This window comes from Ictalurus punctatus, chromosome 7 (assembly GCF_001660625.3).
Source record: "Ictalurus punctatus breed USDA103 chromosome 7, Coco_2.0, whole genome shotgun sequence".
NCBI classification, from domain to species: domain Eukaryota; kingdom Metazoa; phylum Chordata; class Actinopteri; order Siluriformes; family Ictaluridae; genus Ictalurus; species Ictalurus punctatus.
In genome coordinates this window covers 6,714,871-6,742,807 of record NC_030422.2, presented here as the reverse complement: position 1 = coordinate 6,742,807, position 27,937 = coordinate 6,714,871, and the positions used below count along the sequence as shown (strand labels likewise).

At 40.1% G+C, this 27,937-nt stretch overlaps 1 protein-coding gene across 3 annotated transcripts; it reads left to right on the top strand.

The window, feature by feature from the left end:
• The first annotated feature begins 1,436 nt into the window (after positions 1-1,436).
• Positions 1,437-27,442, top strand: lpin2 (lipin 2). Of its 3 annotated transcripts, XM_053681951.1 has the most exons (20): positions 3,949-4,295; positions 6,887-6,956; positions 8,443-8,643; positions 11,867-11,962; positions 12,108-12,412; positions 12,532-12,639; positions 12,767-12,893; positions 14,947-15,262; positions 15,600-15,699; positions 15,931-16,112; positions 16,228-16,321; positions 16,444-16,606; positions 17,826-17,905; positions 18,459-18,621; positions 20,337-20,485; positions 21,569-21,655; positions 21,793-21,945; positions 22,639-22,753; positions 23,503-23,606; positions 25,004-27,442. In XM_053681951.1, the coding sequence occupies exons 3-20, from the start codon at positions 8,452-8,454 to the stop codon at positions 25,149-25,151; spliced, it is 2,682 nt and encodes an 893-aa protein (XP_053537926.1). In that variant the 5' UTR covers positions 3,949-4,295; positions 6,887-6,956; positions 8,443-8,451; the 3' UTR covers positions 25,152-27,442. The 3 variants fall into 3 exon arrangements, with proteins under 3 accessions (XP_017328363.2, XP_053537926.1, XP_017328360.2); XM_017472874.3 differs by lacking the exons at positions 3,949-4,295; positions 6,887-6,956 and adding an exon at positions 1,437-1,737; XM_017472871.3 differs by lacking the exon at positions 6,887-6,956.
• The last annotated feature ends 495 nt before the right edge of the window (positions 27,443-27,937 follow it).

Sequence of the window (27,937 nt, the reverse complement as noted above, 5' to 3'; positions counted from 1 at the left end):
TGCTGTATCCTTGGAAACATTTAAAATTGAAGATACCTGCTAGGGCATGACCAGGGATGATCGACTGTCTCCGTTGTCTCAAACATTGCGGCTGCTGACTAAATACTTTCTGCCTGAAATGAATTTTTAACAGGAAGCTGCTTTATTTTGATCGATTTATTTAAACACAAACTGGCTTTTAAATGTCTTACAGTCTTTCGGGATAAATGTGTATATTTTTTTAAACTCAAGTAAAATGTTTAAAATACAGTGAAATTACTGTTCTAGAGAACAATGTACTCAAGTACTGTAATGAAAATTGACGTAGTTTGTTCCACTTCTTTCTGACACTTCTCTCATAACTCTACATGTGATTCCCTACCTTCTTCAAATCATACATACTCAATATTTAATCACATCACCACATCATACATACATACATACTCAATATTTAATCACATGACCACATCATACATACTCAATATTTAATCACATCACCACATCATACATACATACATACTCAATATTTAATCACATGACCACATCATACATACTCAATATTTAATCACATCACCACATCATACACATACTCAATATTTAATCACATCACCACATCACACATACTCAATATTTAATCACATCACCACATCACACATACTCAATATTTAATCACATGACCACATCATACATACATACATACTCAATATTTAATCACATGACCACATCATACATACATACATACTCAATATTTAATCACATCACCACATCATACATACTCAATATTTAATCACATCACCACATCACACATACTCAATATTTAATAACATCACCACATCACACATACTCAATATTTAATCACATCACCACATCATACATACTCAATATTTAATCACATAACCACATCATACATACATACATACTCAATATTTAATCACATGACCACATCATACATACATACATACTCAATATTTAATCACATCACCACATCACACATACTCAATATTTAATCACATGACCACATCATACATACATACATACTCAATATTTAATCACATGACCACATCATACATACTCAATATTTAATCACATCACCACATCACACATACTCAATATTTAATCACATCACCACATCACACATACTCAATATTTAATCACATCACCACATCACACATACTCAATATTTAATCACATCACCACATCACACATACTCAATATTTAATCACATGACCACATCATACATACAGTGGCATGTGAATGTTTCCTGCACTAAGATGGCAAACCAAAACATAAGGCCAGATCTAGAAAAGAAAAGGTATGACTTTTCACTTGGTTTGTCATCTTATTGCAGGAAACATGCCATTTTTGCCATCTTGAGCTACAATGTCCTTTTTTCATCCACAACACAGGGGTGTGTAAACTTTTGCACGCGACGGTATAGCACACGGACACAGTGTACACACAGGTCAGTCACACGCCCGAGAGAGAGTGATGCCGCGGTGAATCACGGGAAGGGGCTTCTACAGTGGCCACGGTCGCGCCTCACCACCGGTGCTTCAGCCGAGCAGACGCTGCTTACAGCACGTAAACAGTCTTATGATTTAGCCAAGAAAAACAACAACAACAACAACACGCCTTTCCGTGTCTTTTTTTTCTGATGAAGAGCAGCTTTGAGAATGAAAGGCTAACATTACCATCGGCGAGGAAGCTAATCAGAAAGCGGAACGTCAACATAAACAGCAGCTCCTCTCTGAATATAAGGTGATTCACCATCTTAAGCGTGTGTCGTTTGACACGTTTGCACTCTGTAACATTATTATTATTTTTTTTTAGCGTAAATGTCGCTGGTTGATATAATTTGTGTGTTGATGTAGCTAGCCGGCTAACAGCCAGGTCATATGATAAGATATATATGATATGATGAGTGACTGTCGCGCGCTAGCTAGCATTCAGCTAACGTCAGTCGGGTTGTATTCAAAATGGCCAGCTAGCGAACTCACTAATGTGTTTGGTTAGCTAGCTTATTTTATTAACGTTACAAAAACAGAGTACCTGGTGGTGTTAGCTGAAATACTAAGGTTTGGCCTGGAGGTTCGTTTTGAGAACGTTTAAAGAGGAAAAAGCAAATAAAAATAATAAATCCTTCCTAGCCGGTGGAACGGATGCCGGTTTGTTTGTAGGTAACACAGGCAACGCTTTATGGGTCGACACGCTGGTTTCGTTTTCGAAGAAAACCCCTTAAGTAATGCTGATAGACGTTGCAGAATCACTTCTCCTTCTGTTTATGGACTGATATAAAGTTAATGTTGTGTCAAGTCAAGAAAAACTGCTCTGCTACTGACAGTGTGGTGAAGTTCTTCCAGTTGCTCTGCCAACTCATCATTGTATCGAGCCAAAGAGAATGGCGACGCCTGCTCACATAATTTACTGTGGAAGCAAAGTTTTCTTTTCTTTGCCCTTTGTAAAGCCTTTCTCCACCTTCAGAACGGTGTCTATTCTGTTAAAACCCACTAGCATGCTTAATGTTATTTAAATAATACTTCTGAGTTTCATTATTGAATGAACAGCTATGGTCATGTTTTTGTTCTAGATAATCTGAGTAAAACCAGTGGAAGTTTCCCCCTTTTTTGTGAAGCTTTTTTTTTTTGTCGTTAAGTGATGAAACTTAATTGAACTAATAATAATTAAGTTTCATCAGTTTGAACATGAACAACTGAGCGCACTTCAAAAAGCAGAGCGACTTTTGGACGCGCCGATTTGGCTATCTTCCTGAAGTCGACCAGTCAGGAGGCCAATAGTATTTTCTAATAGTGATGGGAAGTTCGGATCATTTTAATGACTCGGATCTTTGAATCTCGGTCAGCAAAATGAACGAATCTTTTTTTTTTTGTTCTTTTCTTTTTTTTTTCTCGAGTTTCATTTCAGCAGAATATAATTAAGAATATTGTTAAATGTTCTGAATATTCAGTGTAAAATGCCTTAATTAGGAACTATGTTAGTTTTGTAAAAATTCAATATTTTAAAAAATTATAACTTTAAATATCTTAGATAATACATTTAGAAAGAAGTAAAAAAAACTGCTGAGTTTATTACCATTTATTGGCTTTTTAATATGAGAGAGATTTGTTTTCCCCTTTCTAAAGCATTTCTCCACATTCAGAACTGTACTTGCACTCTTAAAGGTTTTTATCTTCTCAAAATGATTTCAATAACACTACTAAGTTTCACCACTGTACGAACATGAAAAGGTATGTTCATGTTTCTGTTCACGATAATCCAAGGTTATGGATATAGATTATCCAAGTTTAAGAGATGGCTTAATAAGAAACAGCCAGATATAACCGCGGCTCAGGTGGTAGAGCGGGTTGTCCACTAATCGTAGGGTTGGCAGTTGGATTCCCGGCCCGTGTGACTCCACATGCTGAAGTGTCCTTGGGCAAGACACTGAACCCCAAGTTGCTCCCTATGGCAAGCTAGCACCTCGCGTGGCAGCTCTGCTACCATTGGTGTGTGAATGAGAAACATAAAATGTAAAGCGGCTTGTAGAACTGGTTAAAAGGCACTATATAAGTGCAGGCCATTTACCGTATACCCGTATCCATCCAACCAGTGTTTGGTCTTCCAGAGGTTGACCATGGTCTATGTTTGACCGTACAAATTTTGACTTGACTTAACAATTTCCAGAAATAATTTTTTAAACATTTGACCTGGAGAATCGATTATGATCAGCTCTGACGTAGAAAACCGAGTGACTAACACAGTCTTAGGCACTCCTGTTTGCGTACGCCTGTTTTCCTTCAGCGAAGAGCTGAACTGTCACGTCCCCAAACCGGGTTGAGTTAGGATAAGGGTGAAATTCCACTCTGTCCTCTCTGCTAGTTGGCTGCTTCCGCAGAAGCCCGAGTTCCTCGTGGTAAAATCATTAACCAGACTGTGCTGTTTTTGAGTCAGGAAGACGATCTCTCAGTGGTGGTGGAGCTTATTCCTGCACTACGCCCGCATGCACAACCCTTATCAGCAGCCCCCGTACCAAGAATCATGACTTCTTATCTGTCTATAAAGTGCTGACTTTATGTGCTGTCCATGCCAACTAGTATATGTTTGTACTTGCAAGGCCAAGTGCACACTCTCTGAGGTGTTAGTATGACAGGAAAACAGAAGCACTTTGAGGAGTTTAAAAGGCCCAGAATGCACTTGAGCTGTTGGCTGTAATGAAGCAAGTGCATTCTTGGTCAGAATTAGACTTCCTCTGCAGTGGGACTGAGGAAGACATCAGACAGCAGGACGACTCTTCAACAATATCGACATCCTGGTCTTTTGTAAGTAAACCCATATAGGGGTCTATCTGGACCTGGCATATGACCTCCTTTCTATTTATTTATCGCGTAACATGCATACATTTATGCACCTCTTCACTTTCGGATAATATTTCCCAGCGTATTATATTTGTCCTAGGTTTTAGATTTTAGTATGGTAGGATGGCCATTTTTTCTGCATGTCCAGAGACTTTTTTTTTTCTTCTTTAAATTATGAAGAACAAGTACAAAATCTGACTCCTATTACATTTATTTAACTTGGTATTTTGGTTATTCACTAACTGGCCACATCTGAAGTTGTCTGAGCATCAGTCAGAAACCACAGTCCTTGTCGTCGTCGTCTTATTATTATTATTATTATTATTATTATTATTATTATTCTAATGTACATTAAAACTATATTGTTTTTGTACATCGTTTCAACAGAGAAAATTTCCCAGACAAATGAAAGCTTACATTGCTCAATAAGATATTTACTTTTACTTTCATTACATGTTTACTGCTCTGGGAAGTGTATCGCCGTGATGATAAGGACTTTTATCCTTATCACAGGTTTATAGTACTGTTAATCAGCACAGCTATAAATATTGGCGTGTACACCGATAAGACTAATAAGTTTTAATGAATAATTATTAATAAATGTCCTGGCTCCACTTATTTAGATATTTAAAGGAAGGCTGCGTGACATGGAAGAGAACAATATATTCGTGATTTTACCGCTCTGCATTGTAATTGTGATGTGCCTTTTAATAAATATGAACCTATGATGAGCCACGATTAAAGATTGGCCTGCCTTAAAGTAACCCAAATTATTTTATGGAGTATGGCAATGCTGCAGTTCATCAAAACGTCAACAAAATCCTCTGAAGTGCTCAGAAAGTCCACAGAAGAGTGCTCATTTGCATATTGAGGGCTTCCAGGTCACCAGTATTGCAATATATACCGTATTTATATGTATATGCTGTATACGCCCTATTTTATATATGTTGAAGTTTAATTCTCTGGGTGTAGCGATTACATTTCGATTTGATTCACGACACTGGCTTCATGATTTCGATTCGATTCGATGCTCGACATTTTGAACAAAATCGCATGAAGAAATACGATGACGCAAAACAGCGTGCATTTTTGTCTGTATAAAAGGAAATGAATCAAAAGACTGCAACAAACAGAGTTTTAATATTTTAAATAAAATGTACTACAGGTTCATCATATTTTCAAAGTAGATCACATGTATAAATTCACCCCAACATGTGGTGGAATAAACAAAGTCTGTGATCTGTAGCAGTGCCTGAGGAGTTGTTTTAACCAGAAATAGAGCTCCAAAGTCAGCTAAAGTGCCGTTCCGTAATCTCTTTCTTGGGCACTGTAGATCGCAGCCGTAGAATGTCATGTAACCAACCACATGTTGCATATAATCGAACATTCCCACGGTGCACGTCCTTGAATTTTTGCATCGTGATGCATCCCTGTTTATTACCCATATATGTATATACTTTGTTTTAATGGATGCACAAAAAGCACTGATAATTAAACTACAGTCTTAAATTAATGATAAAATCTCACTTTCACTGCACCTTATGGTTTTCTGTTCCTCGCTGCTTTTAGGCACATTGTTTTATTCATGTTTGCTTTGATCGTACTGTTTTAATTTGACGTTACAGACCTTGCTCACGCTGTTTATCTACATTGAGAGTGAGGAGCAACGTGGCCTCGTCACTAATAGGTCACTTGCACATCGCTCCTGTTATAATAAACGACAGAGGTTACATCGCAAGCGCGCAAATACACCATATAATAACAAACTTTGAAGCAACTCGCAGCAGTTTCCCCAACCCCATGCACACGGTGGAGCATTTTGGATACAAACACGAGTTTGTGCTCGTGCATCAGTGTCGTGCTTCCGTACTACACAAACTCCGCTTTGTAAAGTTTGCAAGTCCCCTAACTTAGAGGACTTGGAGATCGCGCACTTTTTTCCACCGTCACGTGATGATTACGTCTCCGTCTGATGACGACTGAGCTCACGTTGACCATTAAAGGTGACGTTGACAAACAGTAAAATGATGAAATTCATTGTCCTCGACTCTGGGTATTCTGCTAAAGCTAGCGGCAGCGCATTACATGCGTTTAACGTCATGTGCCATCGACAGGGAAACGGCTTATGTGTCCGGTTAGTAAAAACCGCTAGTATTCCATTTGAGACGGTACTACCTTTCTGAAATCCGTACACTAGACTGTAGAGTGCATAGTGTAAGTGTACAGTAGCTGCCAAATGTTTACTCAGTGTATTTTCCGATCCCTGTTCTGTGTGTTCTCTATCTTCTGTGTGTTTTGTCTGGCACAGACTGGGTAGCGTTAGCACACTACCTCAAACTGTCAATTCAGTATTTAAAAAAACAAAACAAAACCAAACGTACATCAGCCAAGCAGAGGGAATGAATCACTCTGACACGATATAACAAATATTTGAAATAGGCTACACGAATACTTTATGTAGGTCAGGGCGACTCACAAGGGCTCAGGAAAATCATATACATTTCTTTTCTCCTCTTGTTTAATAACCATGTGACTTTTTTATTTTATTTATTTAGTAGGTCTACAACGAGTTATGGAGCCGTTTTCTTCTCACAGATCTTGAATAAATCGTCGTCTTTAAACTCTGTGAGTAGAATCATGACAGTCAGCCTGAGTAGTATTTCTTAGTTTGCCTCTAAATGTTTAACTCATTTTGCCTCCGAAGGTTGACGTAGAAATGTCATTTTCATGTTTACACCATTAAGAAAAAAAAAAAGTCGACTATTCCTAGGTACAAAGTCTTCACCGTCGACTATTCCTAGGTACAAAGTCTTCACGAAGTGGCTTGGTCTAAATAAAGAATGACCTAGATTTTACTCATTTAGATCGCGCAGTGGTGGCTTTCCTGAAAAAGACCCAGGCTGGTGCTACACTAAAATAGATTTGATGTATTTTGTCGTTTGTTAGTCATTGCAGGTAATTATACTCATTGGGTTCACAATGTTCTAGATTGAAGGAAATATGGAAATAACAAATGTAATGGAGAGAATAAAGTTTTTATTTGCATTTCTTTCAGAATTATGGAATTGATTATTATTCTTTTAGAAGAAGGTATAAAAGGCAGGACTATCGGTTATCGGCCGATATCACTCTGAATAATCGGTTAACGGTATCGGCTGAGAAATTTAGTATCGGTGCGTCTCTAGTTTAAATGTTTGACCACAAAATTATACTTTTGTGCCCCCAGCGCCCCCCCCCCCCCTCTTTTTTTTTCCAATAAACAATTTGACCCTCATATAAGCAAACTAGTATCCTTTTAACCCACTGTGACCGGAGCTAGGAAGTTGGACTAAGGACTACCGCTACGTGTACATGGTCTGTTGTTTGTTTTTGTTTGTTTCGCAAGTTTCCTACCTCTCCATCCCGTGCTCAGGATCCCGGTTTTTATACACCTCTAATCTGAACCAGATCTGAACTTTTTTTTTTTTTTTTTTTTTTTTTTCAAGCTTTCTAAAAAAATAAAAACCCCAAACTAGTGCACATTCTATTCATAACTATATTTGTATGTCTTTAGAACACATTATCTGTTGAACGTATTGGCATTTAGTCACATCCCTAATTTATTGCCTGTTTTTGTCAAAACCTTGTGAACCTCGTCTTTAAATTTAACAGGAGTTGTGGTTCTGCTTCTGCTTAGCCTTGAGGAACAAACGTGCAGTTGTCTGACTGTCGCTTGTTGTGAAACATGAATTAAACCTCCACTGCCAAGAGAAACAGCCTGAGGGGTGAATAATCTGCATCTTACCCATTGTGAGTCTGTACTGGTGGTGTACGAACGGAGAGAGACTCCCGGAGCCAAACTCCTAATTAAATATGATATACAGGGACGTTAAAGTGACGGTATTGGGAAATCTGTCACCGTGGTTGTTACTGTGAAATATGTTGATCTAATGACCCTTTTATGGGAATCGCTCAGTATAAACGAAAGCTTTATGGCGGTGAGGAAATTGTTCTTCGTAATGAAACTAACGATGCCATTAATATTGGGACTAACAGACTGAAAGAAAGCACTGATCTGTGCTGACCTCCTCTTTTTTTTTTTCTTTTCTCCCTCCCTCATGTCTCTGAGCAGGTAGACACCATGAACTATGTGGGACAGCTGGCAGGTCAGGTGCTGGTGACGGTGAAGGAGCTGTATAAGGGCATCAACCAGGCCACGCTGTCGGGCTGCATCGACGTGGTGGTCGTACGGCAGAAGGACGGGACCTACCAGTGTTCTCCTTTTCATGTGCGCTTTGGGAAACTGGGAGTGCTGCGCTCCAAAGAGAAAGTGGTGAGTGATGGCAGGGGCACAGGTTATAACGGGAGCGCGAGAGGCATGTGAAACTCGTGCTGGACTGGTGGGCGACGTCTCCTTTATATTCTGTTCTGTATTCCGTTTGTACGTCTCTATACAGCGGGGTTGTCACGGTAACTGTTCCTGCTTAACCCCACCCTGCTGTCACGTTTCAAAAGCCGCACACGAAGAACATTATTTATAGCTACCCGTTTGCTTTTCGAACATAAGCCATCGTCTGTCATTTTGTTTCTGCACAGTGCTAAGGTAAGGAAACCATATAATAGGTTAAAATGGAGAGCTCAGGTTCCCGTCAGCTATAGTGAGTCAGTTTAAAAAAATAAAATAATTTTTAAATCCTCATTGTCCTGAGTTGCACCCTGATCTCATCACCAGAACAGGTCCAGTCAGCGTAAACGTTTTTCTCATCAGTGGGCCTGTCATTTTTACAAACATTGAACTATACTATGAATTTGCTGGAAATGTATTATCAGCAAGAGTCTATTCTGGATCACCACCCCTTGTTGTAGAATGGAGAACATCCTGTGTAAATGACCGAGTGGTGTGTGTGTGTGTCCTTGTACTGTTTTTGTATCTGTAATGGCCCAAAATAGAATGCAACTTCTTATATAATGGCCTTGGCGCAGAGACCCAAAATTCAATAACCTGCTTTACATTACTGGAAAGTTATAATAGACTCGCTATAGAGACTCTCTATGTAATTGTTAATCACTGCATCCTGAGCAGGTCATTCGACTGCCGCTGATTGATGTAAGCACTTAAAATGGGTGTCTGTTGGAAATATGTAAAAGCCAAGTTAATGTAATAAAAGCGTGAATTACTAATGTAATGGTGATAAAGCAAAACATATTAATGATTGTTATAAAATGAGTAATTCATTAATAATTAAAACACATATAATGTAATAACGCAAATAAAACAATCCGTTTTCATAAAGTGAGGGGAAAAAAATATTAAAGCCAATAAAACATTTAATTAGAAAAAACATTTTTTTTTTTTTTTTTATTGTTTGTTTGTTTTTCCGGTTTTCGACTTCGATTAAAACCGGGGTAATGCTCCCACATGACTGGCTGACCAGAACACTGCGTAAACGTGCCGATGTACAGGTGTTCCTAACGAATGCGGTCAACGAGCGCATGTACGTTTTTTAAAGAACTAAACATGCACAGACAAATCAGTGTGTTGGAATACTTTTAATACGTGTTAGTAGAAGTGTTATTCGTGTAAAACTTCGAGATACGTTCCATCCTGCTTTTTACATAATAAGATCAATCGCATTTCCACTTAGTTGAGCAACAGGAAATGTGGGCGGTTTTTTTTGCATGTAGCTGACATGCGAAGAGCGATGAAGAAGGTCTGTCAACCCACAAGAAGTGTGGAGATGCTGAGAGGGAGGTTGCTATGGCAACAGGTTTCTCAGAATAAGAAGTGCCTGCCAAACAAGGAGTGGGAATATAAGCAACCATCAAGGTTGCTTATATAATGGGAAGACAAACAAAATGTGACTTTAAAAAAAAATTAATAAGTAATAATAATCTTTTCCAGTGCTCATTGAGGGTCTTAAACGTTGGCCAAAATTTACCCCGTATTTTAAAAAAAAAATTTTTTTTTTTTTTTTTTTAACCTGACCTTCCGTCACGTAGAGAGTGTTGGATTTAAAAGAAACAGTTCCTGATCCTGCTTTTTGTCTCGCTTTAAATATTTTATATCGAGTTGCATGAGGGACGGCTCTGGTTCGTTCTCACCCCAGACCATCGTTAGTGGCATCGTTAACATTCTGGCCCTTATTTCTGTGCAGAATGCCCAGATTGCCTAGCAACCTTGTAACTGAAGACGAGAGGTTTTTCCCCGAAGTGTGTGTAGAAAGCCAGAGATTGAGTACAGCAGAGATTGGGTGGATTCTGTGTAAGAACCCCGAATAAGTCCGTATTCTCCAGAGGTTTTGGATCAGTGCTAAAGTTTCCAGCAGCCTGGTTTTCGGTTGAAAGCCGAGCATTCTGCGTGCACGTCATTGTGATCGGTGTGCGATATGATCTCTTTGTCCATGACCGAATGCCAGCACGCCGGTCCCGTTTGGTATTTGTGTCAGGTCGTGGCTGAACAGGTCATTAAAAATGCATTGGTGTAACAGGAGACCGCGGGTTTCATTTACGCGAGGCTTCACTCTGACGCGTAGAAAACCGATGCGCTGTAGTAAGAAGCGTAAGAAAGATTGCTATTCCGTAAGCATTGATCATTTGTATGCGTTTCTATCTGTTCGAGACATCAGATACTGAATAGTGTTTCAGAAACCGGTCAGGTCTTCTCTGGGACTTTCTGTAATGATGTGGTATGATGTCACAACAGTAAATACTTTTTCTTCAGCTATTTATTTATTTATTTTTAGACAGAATATGTTATTAGATTTACGTGATGGCCCGCTCACAGCTCCAGGGTCCCTGGTCTGACTCTGAGCACGGATTACCGTCTCTGCCGAATTTTATATGTTCTCAGTGTGCACGTGGACTTCCTCGGGGCTGCCTCCAGGCTTTCACATGGGTTTCCTCACACTGTTCATGCTGGTAGGCGGGTTGGCACCTCTGAATTGCCCCTAGGCGGGTGTGCGTGCGTTTGTGTGCGTGGATCCACTGTGACCCTGACCAGGATATTGCAGTAATTGAAGATGAATGAATGAACTTCTTGGATTGTTCGGTATATAAGAACAATGGAAAGTGGTCAAAATTCTAAAGCAATAACAAATGATTCAGATAGTCATGTGTATGCTTATAATTAATTGTTTGTAAATGATTTTTTTTTTTTTAAATGAATTAATGATTTGCATATATTTGTTTCAATACAGTCCCCTCCAAAATTATTGGAACACGGCTTTTATTGAAGCTATACGCTAAAGACGTTTGATCAGAATTTCAGCTTTCATTTCCTGATATTTACATCTAGATGTGTTAAACAACTTGGAACATGGGGCCTTTTGTTTGACCCCGCCCATTTTTATTTTCAGGTGATCAAAATGATTGGAGCATGTGACTGGCGGGTGTTTCTTGTTTGGCCTTGCCGTTCCAATACTTTCTGAGGGGACTGTATATCATAATAGGATGAAGGAAAGTATCAAAAGGTCACAAACTTGACTGGGAATGCGAGCATCGGGTAACTCGGTTGTGAGGACGATGCGTGATGAGATTCTGATCTTGAATTTCCTCAGATTGACATAGAGATAAATGGAGAGCCGGTGGATCTACACATGAAGCTAGGGGACAATGGAGAAGCTTTTTTTGTCCAGGAAATGGAGGTGCAGGATGTGAGTATTTTCACGAAGGGACGGTTTACACAAACAAAGAATCCCATTGCATCAATTCGCTTTATTAAAAGCAGTTTCACTTCTATTTAAGGAGTAATAATGTGAGTTGTCCCTAGAGCCTAAAGTACACTTCTGTCCAATTCAGGAGACAGTCCCAGCTCACCTGGTGACCTCTCCAATCCCCACTGAGAGTCACATGTTCTGGGTTGGGAACGATCGAGGTACGTCTCAGGGTCTAGACAACGACCCGCTGGACCTTGAGGAGCCTCCCGAGCCCCCCGTGCCCAGTACAGGGACAGCCAAGAAGAAGAAGAGGCGGAGAAAGAAGCATAAAATGGACCCTCGGCGTGAAGAGATGACTCCTCCTGCCTCTGTTGGTGCCTCTGCCAACACAGACGATATCTTCGAAATGGATCTGAGCACTGATGAAGAGGCCACTCCTAGCACTCGGTGACCAGTAACTTCACTAACTACATTTGAATTCATTTTTCTGTGCAGTTAACAGAAAATAAGATTTTTTTGCAGCGAATTTTATGTCATTTTTTCCCCCCCAAAATGGCACATTTTAGATCATCTTCAATTAGCACTTTAAAAGAGGTTGAACCTAGAGTACCAGCAGTTCGTCATTCTCCCGAGAGCTACCCTTATTCTGATGGAGACTGGCCATCTACTGACATGTAACTATATTCATTTGATCCCAACACACAAGAATGCGTACTCATAATCAAAGACATACTCTTGTGACACATAGTGTGTATCAGGAATTTACTTATCTCTGTTTTGCATTTACTCGTGTGTGTGTAGTCACGCCATGTCTGAGGCCTTCTCCCCCAAGAGCGACTCTGAGCTGGTGATCCGGCCCTCAGAGAGCATGCTGAAAATGGAGTCTCACATGCAGTGGACATGGGGAGAATTCCCAGAACCCACCAGGGTATGTGTGATGCCACATTTCAGCCAGTCCGGCACAAATTTCTTATCGTCTTTTTAAATAGAAATGGTTCAACACTTTAACTGAGATAAGAATGTTGGAGTTTTTCCTGTTCCGTCATCTGGGAAAGAGCCCACTGTTTAGAGGTCGACCGATAGTGGGTTTTACCGACACGACAACTAAGTTGGGCGGTACTTGTAGATAACCGTTTTTAAAATCGATACCGAATGAAAGCATTACACACAAAATAATATATTGCTGGACTATATTACAAAAATTAACAGTACTGACTGTACCATGCAGATGTTCTGTACTTTTTTTTTTAAATGAAATAAAAAATGTATATATGGTAACTATTAAGAAATATTCAAGTAAATAAAATATATACATCCAAACTGAACCACAAAGTCACACTCCAAGTAACAAATAAAAATATAGACATCCAAAACGAAACAAAAAAAAACACTTCATATAACACAACAAAATTTCAGAGAGAGTTTTTATTTCGCCTCTAGAGGCCGCTCTCGTACCAGGAAAAACGATCGGTGTTGAATTTTTTTGCCAATAACCGATAGTTTCAGCGATCGGTTTTGGTTAATTGGCGAAACCAATCCATCAGACGACCTCTACCGCTGTTACAACGGCACTGTAATTTCCCATTAGGGATTTTGAGTGTTTTGAATTTGAATCCTTTGATTAAACAGTGTGTTTAAATAGGAAAGGCGAGTCAGCTTGTTTCACACAATGATTTATAGCTTAGGGCTGCTTAATTCTTGATTCTCATTAGTCTTGATTCGTTTTTTATATCAGCACAGGGCTGACAGTAGTGCCAGCTGAAAGGCAACAGGTTTATATTAATGTGGGCTCACTGTAATATATGATTGTTTCTATAGTAACAGCTAATTCACAGGGACTACTAAGGTGGACGCACCACATGATCTAAGGATAATAGGATAAATCTTTAGATAAAATTCTTCAGATGGGGAAATTTCAACAGTTCTGTTTCGGCCTGGTCACGCAACTTGTCTCCCTTCCTCTCTAACTAAATGTGTGAAAGCCTACCCAGTATCTAACAGGTTTTTAGGTCTTTTATGCGATAACATGTACAGAGAGGTTCATAAGGTTCTTCACATGACAAGGTGTACCACTTATCTGTCGCCTTGCGTACGTTCTATCTACTTATCTTATGGCGTGACGCATCAGGTCAGAACACCCTGGCGCAGAGTACACTCACAATTAATACGGATCAGCATAAAGAGAGTAAAACCGATATTCCTTACTTCAACTCGAATGAGCAGGCTGGTTTACAAATGTAGTCGTTACAAAAGGTCCCTAAACAGGGACAAAAGGTCCTTAACCTTTACATAAGAATCCATCTGAACTCCATCCCGTTGACCTGAAGTTGACTTCAACCAACTGAAATACTTAACGTGTCATCCTGTTTTATTGCCCAATAACATAGGCAGTAAAATAGAGCTGTATAGATAAACACTACATCATTTCATTTTTAGCATAGTGTTATGGTAAACATGTTAAAAGTACTTTTACTCTTTACTAGCTACTGTATTTATAATGTCCAACGTCCTCACGTCGCAATAGGAAATGCAGTTATACTGATAGATTCACTGTGACCTGTTAGTGGCACATTCCTCCCCCGTTCTTTCACTTTCTATCGGTTTTTACTTTCTCTCAGTTACCCCCCTCTCTCTCTCCTTTCTTACTTTTTCTTTTTTTTTTCTCTTTTGTTTCAAATTGCATTCTTTCCCGAACATTAACCTGTAACTCCCAGCACCTGCCACCGGGTCCAGACTTGCATTGCTTACCGAAAAACAAACCCTGCAGTATATCTATATTTTTCCTGTTAGTTTTACTGAGTATTTCCTAAATGAAATGCTTTAGGATAAGGGGTTAAGCGCACTTCAGTTCTTTAATAGTGTAGTATAAACAGTCAGTATTGATTGCGCTGGAATTGTCGGCCTAATTATTATCGGATATACATCTCCGGGTTGTATTTGTAAATTGTCTGTAATGCCCGTCTTCAAAATATCTCCACTAGATGGCCAAAAAGGACAAGACAGAACTGCCCAAGACCGTGACCATAACGCCATCAGAGAACACTCACTTCAGGGTGATCCTGAGCTCTGAGGCTATGGAGCCTGAGGCTGGTGTGAAAGACATACTGGAACCTGCTCCCATGTGTACTATTGTAAAGCCTGAGCCTCGTACTCCAGCTACCCCTATCACCTCGCTGATCTCTTCTGACTGTGTAACCACCTCCACGCCCTCAGAGCCACATACTGCCGCCCCCAGCCCTCAGGGTGGAGCCATGATGGATGTCTGCCCAAAGACAGACTCTCCTTCCAAGAAGAAAGGTGAACTGATTGTAATCTTATTGATGGGCTTGTAGTGGCCACTGTAATCATTGTCTCTTTTATCCTTCGTAAAGCCGTTCCAATCGGTAGTAACATTTTCAACGGACGCCGACAGAATGTAGTTGGTGCTTAATTTGCAGCATTTACACTTCTTGATTAGATCCGAATCAGGCAGTGTATGGCGGTGAATTTACGGTTGAAGTTCTCTGGCTTGACGTTCCTGTGTTCTCTAAGGCTCATGATGTTGGTACAAGTGATGTAATTGCATTGACTGGAGACTGCTGAACCGTCAGTGTTGCTAATTTAAGAGCATTTTTCTTTTCTATTTGTTGTTCAGGAGTACCAAAGAGAAGTCAGCATCAGGGGCCTGAGGATATCTACTTAGATGATTTGAAAGTGCTTGAGCCTGATGTGGCTGCACGCTACTTTCCCAAGAGGTACACCGAAGCTAATGACTTGCATCCTGTGGCTTGTTTAAAATGCCACGTCTTGTCTTTCTTTGCGGCGACATCTGAGTCGGCAAATTAAAACTCTAATCCTGGATCAGCCTTTTCAACTTTTTAGTGCTAGCTGCTTTGTGAACATAGCTGACTGTGCTAAGCATGGGATCTGTTTTAAAACTTGAGGAGAAAACTTACCGCTGTGTGTGTGTGCGTTTGTATACGCAGTGACTCAGACGCCAAGCACTGGATGGACTCAGGGATGCATTCAGGTTCTCAGTCCCCTCAGTCAGTGGGCAGCGCTGCAGCTGACAGTGGAACAGAATGTCTGTCTGACTCGGCCTCTGACCTGCCCGACGTCACCCTCTCTCTGTGTGGCGGGCTTAGCGAGAATGCCGAGATATCCAAAGGTACACACACTACATTTGGTTGGTATTCTCCATGTTTGGAGAACGTGGTTAACATCATGTTAACGTTTTGTTTTATATCCCTCTTTTTTTTTTCTTCTTTTTTTTTTTTTTAAAGAGAGGTTTATGGAACATATCATCACTTACAATGAATTTGCTGAGAATCCCGCCATTATAGACAATCCAAATTTAGTGGTGAAGATAGGGAACAGGTAGGGAGCATTTTTAATCCTAATAAAATGATACTTAAAAGTTCAAACAAACAAAAAAAAATCCTCATCATTGTACTTATTATTCGATAGTAAATATTTAAAATGCATTTCCCTCGCCACAGATACTACAACTGGACATTAGCTGCACCGTTAATTTTAAGCTTACAGGCTTTCCAGAAGAATTTACCCAAAGCTACAGAGGAGGCCTGGGTTAAAGAGCGGATGCCGAAGAAGTCTGGACGCTGGTGGTTCTGGCGGAAACGAGCAGACAGCACTATCAAACAGGTAACGCTGTTAAAATTACATCACCACTAGAATTATTGGCAAATTAGTAGTAATAATGAGTGAGAAGAAGGTAATTTAAAAAAAAAAAAAAAAAAAAGAGAGAGAAATGTTTGTGTTTAATTAACTTAATCACCTAACCTGTAACTGAAACAAATGTATTCTAAGGGGGAAAAAAAAGTACTTTTTAAACCCACAAATAATTAGCACTCTGCATTTAATATGTTTTGCAACTATGCCTTGCTAACTGAGCCTTCTCGTATAATGAGAGCAGGGAAAATACAGCGCATGGAATCTGAAGCACTCGCTAGAATTTCTCCAGATCCTCCATTATCTCTTATTGATGCTCCTCTTCAGCTCACCTCACATTTTTTATATAGGGTTGATAAGTCGGGGGACTGGAGTGAACCAGATTCGTGTAGATTTTGATGTGTGTTGTGTATCGCTGGCCGTCTGGAAGATCCAGCCATAAACCAGTTGTAGTTTCTTGGCAGAGCCAGTCACAGAGAAAGGGCTTTCTTCTGGCATGCCTTCCTTGTAGTTTGTTGGCATAAAGGAAGGTGTAATTATAGATTTGGGCAGTGGGTGATCCTTAAATGCTGCCATCTTCTTCAAATACCTAGCTGTGAGGCTTGATGAAATTTTTTTGCTTCTCTATCTTTCCTCAGAATACTCTGGTGTCCTCTTCTAAACAGATTTGTTACAGATCTAGTTGTCTAGTTAAACAGCTGTAGTTAATTAAACTTACTTTCGGCTTTGCCGGGCGAGTTGTTTCTGTAATTCTTGGCACAAAAAGCGACGAGCGATGTGTGTGTTAACATCCGAGACTCCTTTATTTGCTCTGAAGCCTCTTCAGTCGCTCGCCCATCAGTGTCTGATTCAGTGTCTACGTCCGTCCTGCAGTTCGGTAATTAGGACTCCGTGGTGTGTGGAGTTTTACAGGCGCAGCGATGATGGATATAAACAGAGCAGGCAGCTCATTACTCTCAAGGTTTTTCATTAGGAAGAAATTGAAGGGCTGTTGATTTGCAGAATTCAAGGCACGAAGAGCTCGTGTTCTCATTCACTTGGGTCTTTTGTGGTGTGTGATTTTGAGACAAAAAAAAAACAACAACCTGTTTTTCCTGAAGGAATGAATTTGCGTTTTGTGAATCATTTGATTGTGCAGTAAGCAGCTGTCTTGTCTGATATGTCTTCCTTTGCTGTGCTGTTTTGCCTTCAGTCTGAGAATGCAGGAAAACTGGAGATGAAAGAGGAGCAACTGAAAGAAGGAGACGCCTCCCTGGGGAATGATCCCTGCAAGTAAGACACCATGTCTCCTCCTGTCGCATAGCTTGCTGTCGGTGTGGGTTAAAGGGCAGAATTTCAGCATGGTACGTTAGACACACCCAGACAGAAATGAAAGTGTAAACAAAGGTGAAGATAAAACAAGATATATGACATTGTGTTAAACAGAATTATGCAGCGGTAGCTCAGTGGTTAAGACTTCTGATAGGAAGGCTGTGAGGTCAAATCCCAGTACTGCTAAGCTGCCACTGCCGCCTGAACCTGCAACTACTCAGTTGTAAAAAAGAAGAAAAAAAAAAAAAGAGTGATAAATCTAAGTCGTTCTGGATAAGAGCATTCGCCAAATGCCGTAAATGTTAAAGTGACTATAATACCCCCAAACCCCCCCCCCCCCCCCCCCCCAAGACGACCCGAGTTGCTGACTGGAAGTTTCCCAGACTCGCCTTGCAGTGACCCAGCCTAGTTTCTTTTAGACTTGAGCTCTCTTCGGTTTCAGGGACGACTAAATGTGGAACTAGCGCACGCCAGTACATGTAATTCTCTGACCAAAGGATTACTGTTTGTTCAGAGTGGAGTCCAGAGAATCCTCCAGTGATGAGGAGGGGAAGGAGGTCAGCGCGGCCGCTGCCTCCCTGGAGCGCTCAGCTCAGACCGAGCCTCAGCCTCAACCTCAACCTCAAACCAGCATGCACTCCTACAGGAAGTCCCTGCGCCTCTCTTCCGACCAGATTGTGAGTCTTCTTTAACTTGACTTCTATCCTAATGTGAATGGCGTTCTATTTCAACTAGGAGCTTTCTCTAATGTGATAAAACTGGTCAAGTAATACTAGATAATATTCCCATAAACTTCCAACATGTATGAGATCCTGGCCTCTTTGAGTCTTCTTCCTGTTTATATTTATTTGAGGAAATTTGCACATTTCTCAAACGCCATGCTATGTATGTTATCCATTCATATATTCATTCATTCTGTTCATTTATGTGAAACCGATCTTAATAAAAAAATAGGCTATGGAGATGAGCAGTGAGGTTACGAAAGCATAAAAGCTATTCCTTTTTTTTCTTTCTTTTTTTTTTTAATTGTTGTTTTTTTAAATTAGATTATTTAAAGCATGTAAACTGGTCAAGACTCTGACTTACCGTAAGTTACAAGACTGTTCCCCTAGAAGCTGTACGTTTGTCTAATTTAACTTTTTTATGAATTGTTTTTCTTTGCCTAGTCCTGGTGAATTACCACTACCCATAATCCCAAGGTTAAATCCACTAATTAGAGAAGAGGCTGTAACCATGGAAACAATAATGGAAGGAATTCTAACTGGTCTCACTTGGGAGGTTGCACTATAATTGGCTATCCACACGTGTGTTTGTGTTTGTGTGTGTGTGTGTGTGTGCACATGCATGCACTGGTTTCTGACATATCGACAGACACTTGAACGGTGTGAAATGGAATTTTTGAATTAGACAATTCTCCATCACTAAATATGACCAAAAACTGCTTACTCTCACAGGAAGTGGCCATTTGACTGACATTGCAACCCGCCCTTTTGGCAAGCATGTTTACTCACCATAATATTCTTCAAAGCTCTTAAAAAACAAAAACAAAAAAAAAAAAAACTGCTGGATGTCTAGCTTGTGTCTGCTACTGGAAGGTGTCGGTGGTTATTACTGCAGCGTCAATTAGAACAAGAGAGCTTTTACTAAATTGAACCAACTGGAGAAGGTGATTCGTTCACTGCGATACTTCTAAAACTTTTTTCGACTTTGTAGATTTGTTTTTCGTTAATCACTTAAATGATTGCACCTCCCTGGGTAAAACTAAGCTTAAAAAGTGTTATAGTTACGAGCAGGAAAATCCATTTGCCCTGATCCCTTAGCTCCTGTGTAAGTGGTGTTAAAAAGCTCCAGCCTTTTAGGCTTTGCTAATCAATATGTCCAGAAATGTACGAGCTCTTCGTCTAATGCCCTATTAAAGGCTTCTCTGTGAAAATAAGTTGATATTATCTATCCCATAATCTTTCGCTGCCCTTATTTCGACTAATATGCAGCCCAGTGAATCATTTTGAAGGGATTGTGTAATGGCCGTTATTTTGATTAGAGCTCCCTCTCCTGGCTTCAAATCATCTCAACCAATTAGCTATTAAAGAAGCTTGCGTTAGTAGTTTTAGTACATACTTGAAATGAGTAATGGATCATTAATACTTGGCAGTAGGTTGCAATTTGGTCATATTTGTTCTCGTACATTTCAACCGAAAAAAAGAGTAAATAACTAACACAATCCTCATTTGGTATAATATGTATGTGCTGCCAAAACGAAATACGCATGTATCTGTGATTTTAGCTGTTTAACTATGTATTACATCTAGGAAATTAGAGGCGTAACATTTCATACGATGTTACATTAGGAAAAGAAAAGTAATGTGATGTAATGAATGTCTCTGTGTCACAGGCCAAGTTAAAGCTGAAAGAGGGGCCTAATGATGTCACCTTCAGCATAACCACCCAGTACCAGGGCACATGCCGCTGTGATGGCACTATCTATATGTGGGACTGGGATGACAAGGTCATCATTTCTGACATCGATGGCACCATTACAAAGTAGGTGCTTCAGTGATGCACACCTTTTTTTATTTTATTTATTTATTTATTTGTTTTTTTTGTCCAAAGCTGTTTTAGAATGGAGAGCATGGATGAAGCATGATAAAGTGTAATGTTGTCGCTTTTGCTGGGCCACTTGCCGTTATAAATAAATCCTTGTTTGTGAAATTTTCTCAAGACCAGTCACTTTTCAAGTTAGTCAACACATTCAGCTAGAAGGATAGAGAAATCAAGAGCCATACAGTGTGTAAATGTCACTTTTAACAGCTCACTTACACAATAATGCACAATAATGAATGGGGCACCAGGTCTATTCATGGAGGAAAAGCCAATCAGTTGGAAACTATAAGTTGAAAGAGATTGAGTGTGCGAATGAATAGCAGTTCACTCTAGTACAGCTTCTAATTTCATAAGTCACCCTGTTTTCACGGTCTAATGGATACGGTCTTATTGAATAGTGCTGAGTTTGATGGCGCTTTCAGCACTAATATTAGCTCAAGGCCAGTCGGGGGTTTTAAAGTTTTAATTGCAGCAAAGGCGGATATAATGTGCTTTTTTATTTTTATATATATATATATATATATATATATATATATATATATATATATATATATATATATATATATATATATATATATATATATATATATATGTGTGTGACATAAAAGACAGTGCTCTCTGCCTCTGTTCTCATGGAACGATGGGTGGGCAACGTAGAAAAGAAAAACGACTGGGGCTTATTATTTCTGCGGCATCAGTGTGGCAAGAGCAAGGCCACAGGTTCGGACCAGGCGGAGGACGTCACCATAATGAGCCAATTTAAATCCAGCTCTTCTGCACTGCCACCTGGGCTGTGCACCGGATAATATGTTAAAATCAGGGAGAGGTTCCTCGTTAGCAGATTACATGGTTTAAGCCTCATCCAAGAAGTGAAAGATCTCTCTGGGGTTTTTTTTTTTTTTTTTTTTAAACCTTTTGTTAATTCTTCAAAGAAAGCGACATTTGCGTGGCTATATTTAGACATAGAGCTCTGGCTCCTTGCTGACTGTGTGCGCGTGTGTGTGTGTGTATGTGCATGTACAGATCAGACGTGTTTGGGCAGATTCTGCCTCAGCTGGGGAAGGACTGGACTCACCAAGGCATTGCCAAGCTTTACCACTCTGTCGCTGAGTGAGTTGGTGACAGATTCATTTTTGTCTTATTACACTGTGTCAGATAGACCACAAAATAGTCAGACCAGGACCACAACGTTTCATTGATTTGTACTATCATGTTTACCCTCATGTTTTTTTGTGTGTGCTGTGCAGGAATGGCTATAAGTTTCTGTATTGTTCAGCACGAGCTATTGGCATGGCCGATATGACTCGTGGCTATCTGCAGTGGGTGAACGATGGTGGCACTATTCTGCCTCGCGGACCCCTCATGCTTTCTCCCAGCAGCCTCTTCTCCGCATTTCACAGGTACCACACCTACTCAAACTACAAAAAAGGTGTCTCCTGAGTGGTGTAACAGGGGGGGGGGGGGGGGGGGACGTTCGTAATGTTATCATAAGATTCCTGTTGTCCAGGAGGGATACCTCTCTCTCTCTCTCTCTCTCTCTCTCTCTCTCTCTCTCTCTCTCTCTCTCTCTCTCTCTCTCTCTCTCTCTCTCTCTCTCTCTCTCTCTCTCTCTCTCTCTCTCTCTCTCTCTCTCTCTCAATCATAGTAAGACTAACCAGTCATGAACATCTCTGAGCTTGTGTATGTAGAACAGGGCAGTTAGAGCTTCCTTGGTGGCTGGGTTCACATTTCTCAAAGGCCTTCATCCTTCCCGGTTGGTAGATGTTGTGTGATTGCGCAAGACCTAAGGACTCGCACTAGCCAGTGGGTGGGAATTGACAAATGACCAAATTGAGAGAAAATGATTTAGAAAATGTGATGGAATATTCAGGAGACATTAACTGTAGGATGAAGCTTCAGTCAAGTGTACGTTTCTTCCTACCAAGCCTTTTTAAACACGGGCATTTTTATTAGTACATTTTATATAGTACTCTCAAGACGTGACACGATGCTGGGCCGCACATTTACATACACAGATATTCCTGAATTGTAAGTAGCGTGCAGTCCATAAAGTGTACAGCCTACTGAGATTTTGTGTTCTTTTCCTTTTACAGAGAAGTGATCGAGAAAAAGCCCGAGATTTTCAAGATTGAATGTCTTACTGACATCAAGAACCTGTTCCAGTCCAACAAGCATCCCTTTTATGCTGCATTCGGAAACAGGACCAATGTGAGTCGGATTGTAGTAAGCTCTGTTTGCTATATGCTTGTTGGAAATGCATTTTGCATTTTTTAAAAATTATTATTATTATTGTTAGCTGCTGTTGGCAAGTGTGATGTGTGCATTGAGGTGTGCTGTCTGCCATGCAGCTTGCATCAGCTGGGTGGCAGGATGATTGAAAAACAAAATGGCAGTATATCATAAATGGCAGTTCAGATATTGCTTATGGAATGGCTGTATTTGGGGCGTGCAAAATGGATATATTTATAACTTTGGGAGAGTTATTGGGAGACAATTGCCCATGTACAGTACTTGTAATTGCCTGCAGAGGGCAGCATTTCCAACAAGTATATAACATGGCTACATGCAATGTCACTTGAGATTCCTTTTTGAGGCATTCTTTACTGAAAGTGAAAACATAACTTCAGTTAAGAATGCTTGCTTTAGGATAATTAACAGTATTGATAAAGACGAGAGTTTATCAAGGGTTAACAAGCAGCTCAAGAACTTACGAAGACAGCACAGAGATTTAAAGTGAACAGAAAGATTTGTCACCATGAGCATTAAAATCCTTGTATTGGTGATACTTTCCCTGGGTGGAGAGTGTCATTAAATTATTGGCTGCTTTTACAGACATGATTGCATCTGTTTTTCTGTCTAAAATTTGTCTTAGGGAATTTGTTTACATACTCGGTGGAAAGATGTTCTGTAATGTTCCACAGCCTGTCACATAAGTCTGGCTCGCTTTCTCTTTGTAGGATGTTTTCGCCTATAAGGAGGTCGGAGTGCCTGTTTGCAGGATCTTCACCGTCAACCCTAAAGGAGAGCTCATTCAGGAGCAGACCAAAGGAAACAAGACCTCGTAAGCATGCCTACTTCTTCCATCTGCAGTGCTGTAATCGAATTATCCCTTGGAATCCAGTTAAGGCTGTTCACTGCGTTCAGGACTCAGTCTTCCTGCTTTCATAACCCTTGAACTCTTCGAAAAAGAAGAGAAAAGAGGGGGTTTATTTAAATTAAACCGATTACATCGTTCTACCTTCTGGGGGTTTGCGACAAACTTTCAGCAAGGAATCCGGTTCAGAAAAGACACATGTTCAGCACTGCCTTTAAAAAAACAGCAACATACATTACATTAAATTTTAAAGTTTTAACCCTGGAAACGTTCGGTACAATGTTTTGGACCTCGGACCTCGGCTGAATTGCACAATTCTTGCTACACCCTGTATAAGTAATATTTTATTTCTCTGGTTATTTTTCAGTCAGAACGTTGTTCACTGTGAGCAATGCTTCATCTTCAATCTGTTCAGCTTCAGTTGCTGAGAGTACATCATTTTTTCACTCGTTAATCAATTCTAAAACAGTTTGCTGACACAAACAAACATACACTGGATTGCGTGTGCACTTGATCTGCAAGGTCAAGTTTTTAAAATTTTTTATTATTTTTTATTTTTTTACATATTTCTTCGATTAGTTTCACTGTAGTTACTGAATAATTCATTGTACTTGGTGAATTATTATGCTTTAAGGCAGATTACTGAATAATAAGATGGGACTTAAAGGGATTAACATTATTTTTCTCTGTACACTTGCTTTATTTGCTAAATGACTTTCATAAATTCCCTTGCAATATTCTCTCGCATTAGGCAGAATTCCCTAGCGTTAGGCAGAATTCCCTAGCATTAGGCAGAATTCCCTAGCAGAATTCCCTAGCATTAGGCAGAATTCCCTAGCAGAATTCCCCTTGCATTAGGCAGAATTCCCCTTGCATTAGGCAGAATTCCCTATCCGATTCCCATAGCACTAGGCAGAATTCCCATAGCACTAGGCAGAATTCCCATAGCATTAGGCAGAATTCCCATAGCATTAGGCAGATTTCCCTAGCAGAATTCCCCTTGCATTAGGCAGAATTCCCCTTGCATTAGGCAGAATTCCCCTTGCATTAGGCAGATTTCCCTAGCAGAATTCCCTAGCATTAGGCAGATTTCCCTAGCAGAATTCCCTAGCATTAGGCAGAATTCCCTAGCATTAGGCAGAATTCCCCTTGCATTAGGCAGAATTCCCTAGCCGAATTCCCTAGCATTAGGCAGGATTCCCCTAGCATTAGGCAGATTTCCCTAGCAGAATTCCCTAGCATTATGCAGAATTCCCATAGCATTATGCAGAATTCCCTAGCATTAGGCAGAATTCCCTAGCAGGTTGTATTATGTTCCGGAAGGCCACATGTATTTATGTGTGTGTGTTGTCATTTCTGTGCAGGTACAGCAGGCTGAGCGAGCTGGTGGAGCACGTGTTTCCGTTGCTGAGTAAAGAACAGAGCTCGGCGTTCAGCTTCCCCGAGTTCAGCTCATTTTGTTTCTGGAGGCAGCCCATCCCCGAGATCAACCCAGACGACTTGCTCTCATAGGCTAGACATGCCCTCAGTCTCTGTCCGTTTGCCATCGTATGGACTGAAGTAATATTCCTCCAAGATAATTTTAGGTGTAATCCTTGCAAATCCAAAAGTCTTCGCTACCTGTAGCTGCACTCTAACCAGCTGAGGCTAGTTCTGTTGTAAAGGATTGTACAAAATCCATCTGCACATCCAAAAAAAAAAAAAAAACCCACAACTGAACGATGCCTCGCTCTCCCCTTTAATCTAACGTCCACGTAGAACTGTGGGGGAGGTGATGGTGCAGTTTTCCCTCATTGTCTCACACATCAGGGATATTTGAAGCCTGCCTGAATGCTAAGGTCTCTAATAGATACTCTTATTTCAAAGTTTCCAGTTTATTGTGTATGTGTGTGTGTGTGTGTGTTAATTATTTCATAAAAATAGGGTATTTATAGCCTTAGTGCTTGTCTGTCTGGTCTGATACTGGTGGACAATTTAACAAGGGTTTTTTTTTCTTTCTTTCTTTTTTTTTTTTTTTTTTTTTTTTGCCCCTCCAGGACCAGCATAGGTATTTATCTCTGCTGTGGTGGTCCAGCGTAGGCTGGTGTTTACAGTCCTGTGGCCTAAGCACTTAACTAGTTGCCATGTGGGTACAACAATGCAGTGTGTTTAGTAGGAAACAGAAAATGAGTCATGTGGGAGAACATGTAGGACTAATTAACGAGATATTTATTTACAATTGCTAATTTATTTTGTTCGCTAATAATTAACTATTTGGTGGCAAGTTGATTATAATGACTAACGTGCACTGCCTCTAATTTTGCGGTGAAAGAATTCCTGTCTGACTTTGTGTCTGTGATGAGGTTTGATCAGAGGCTTTCTTGAATGCTGATGCTGCTATCAAAGTAAGCCGTGCTGGTGAGCTCGCCATTTTTTTTTTTTTTTTTTTTTATATATCCTTTTTCGCAGCGCCTTCAGTTCGACGGTGCATTTAGGCTTTTAGTCCTGCTGGAAAAGCCCTGAGCACTGAGCAAGGCTTCCTTCCATCTGTTTTCCAGGTGTTTTCCACTCGTTAACAATTTCATTGTCTGGCTGCTTTATAATGCCTTACCGATCGCACTTTCAGCGGCAGCCAAGAGAGCGCCACGGATCAGCTTGCAGTTAATGAAGGGATGGCCTTAGTGTTGGAGACTTTTGCATGGAAGGGTTTAAAAGCCTCCCCCCTCCCCAAACGAGGCTAAATTAAGACTTGAGTGTTTTTGAACTGCACTACACGTGAAACATCCTACTTAATTTGTGTGATCAAAGAAATAAGACCTGAAACGCTAGTGGATTTTGATCTCCCCAAGATGACTAGTTCTAACGTGTACTGATTCTGTAGCTTTAACCTTAGTTGACTGTTTTTTTTGTTTTTTGTTTTTTAAATCACACTAGTATGTTGTAGTAGTGGTATTAGTTCAGCGTCTTGAGATATTTTCAAACGTTCAGGTCTATAGGTAAATGATGTTTTTGCACTGAGCAAGACAGCCTATCAGTCTGGTCTAGCAGAGCCAATGTCAGTGTTTTTGATGAAACCGATCGCAGCTGCAATCTTCCGACCCACGATTCTCTGTTGCCAAGTGAAGGAGCACATCCTCGTCGTGAATAGTTGGTTAATTAGCAAAAGCTGGTCTTTGCCTCTGTGTAACCGAAACAGTGTGTTTACATGTATTTGTTTCTAGGTTCCCTTTTTAATTTTGGGCGTAGAGCACTGTGTTGGGTAGGCATGCACACCGACTCTGAGCACAATAGCGGGCGATTTATTTACAATAGGATATTCGTATGAGGTAACCGTTCTTTCGAGGGGAATTCCCTGGTTGTTTGATTTGTTTATGCACAAATGTATTATCACATTTGTTTTTTGTCTTTATGAAGTGTAGAAGTGAAATCTGTCTGTTAATGATTAACAAAGAGATCCCATTCTTTCTATGAAAGTAATACTTCTTGTGTGGGATGGACACACTCATCTATAGTTATAAAAAATAAAAAAGTGGGGAAAAAAAATTATATATATATCCATAGATATATATTACTTTGGAACCGATCATTTATTGTTCATTACTCTTTTGCGTTCTTGCCCTTAATTTTTATAAGCTTTTATTTGTTGACGTATGCTCTTTGTGGTAAACCTTAGACTTGGATTGTATTGTTTTCAGTGTCAAAAAGATAAATAAATATATCAAATTGAGCATTACTGCATCTGAACACTCTAGATACCTTTAGGTGTATACTTACTGTATGGGTTTTTTGTTGACACAAATCTATTAAAATGCATTTATTATCAACGTTTGATTGTGTCACTAAGCAACGTCTCCTCTCCCCCCCCACCCCACCCCCCCTTACATTTCCTTCAGGAGGATGTTTAGATTTCATTTGAAGGATTGGAGGACAAGGGTAGACAGTGGAGAGGAAAAGAGGTACAGGCAAGCGAGCGGTCGAATGAAACGAATGCTGGAGATTGTGTGGTTTAATCAGATTTGGGAGATTATCACCTCAGGTCAAACATTTTCTTCATTTAAGGAGCTGCAGAAAAATGAATATTTTCATGTTTTTTTTTTTTTCCCTTATTGCCTTGTCCAGCAGTGTAATAAATAAGATGGAATGTCCAACCTAAAGGCTGTAGAGTTTGTATAAAGGGAAATAACTCTTCTCTAGGAATGGGATTTGGGGGATTTAACAGTTTTGTGGGGGGGGGGGCAGGCATCACATTAAGAAGTTCGTTTCGAATTCCTGAAATGGCGTGAATCGCTAAATTTACAAATCCAGCTGTTCTACTCAGT

Excerpts from the sequence above, each read along its gene's own strand:
- lpin2 (XM_017472871.3), top strand. The coding sequence starts at position 4,188 with ATGAAGCAAGTGCATTCTTGGTCAGAATTAGACTTCCTCTGCAGTGGG. Across the intron at positions 15,700-15,930 it reads GCACGCTACTTTCCCAAGAG|TGACTCAGACGCCAAGCACT; the intron begins GTACACCGAAGC and ends TTGTATACGCAG. Across the intron at positions 18,622-20,336 it reads GCCTCTCTTCCGACCAGATT|GCCAAGTTAAAGCTGAAAGA; the intron begins GTGAGTCTTCTT and ends TCTGTGTCACAG.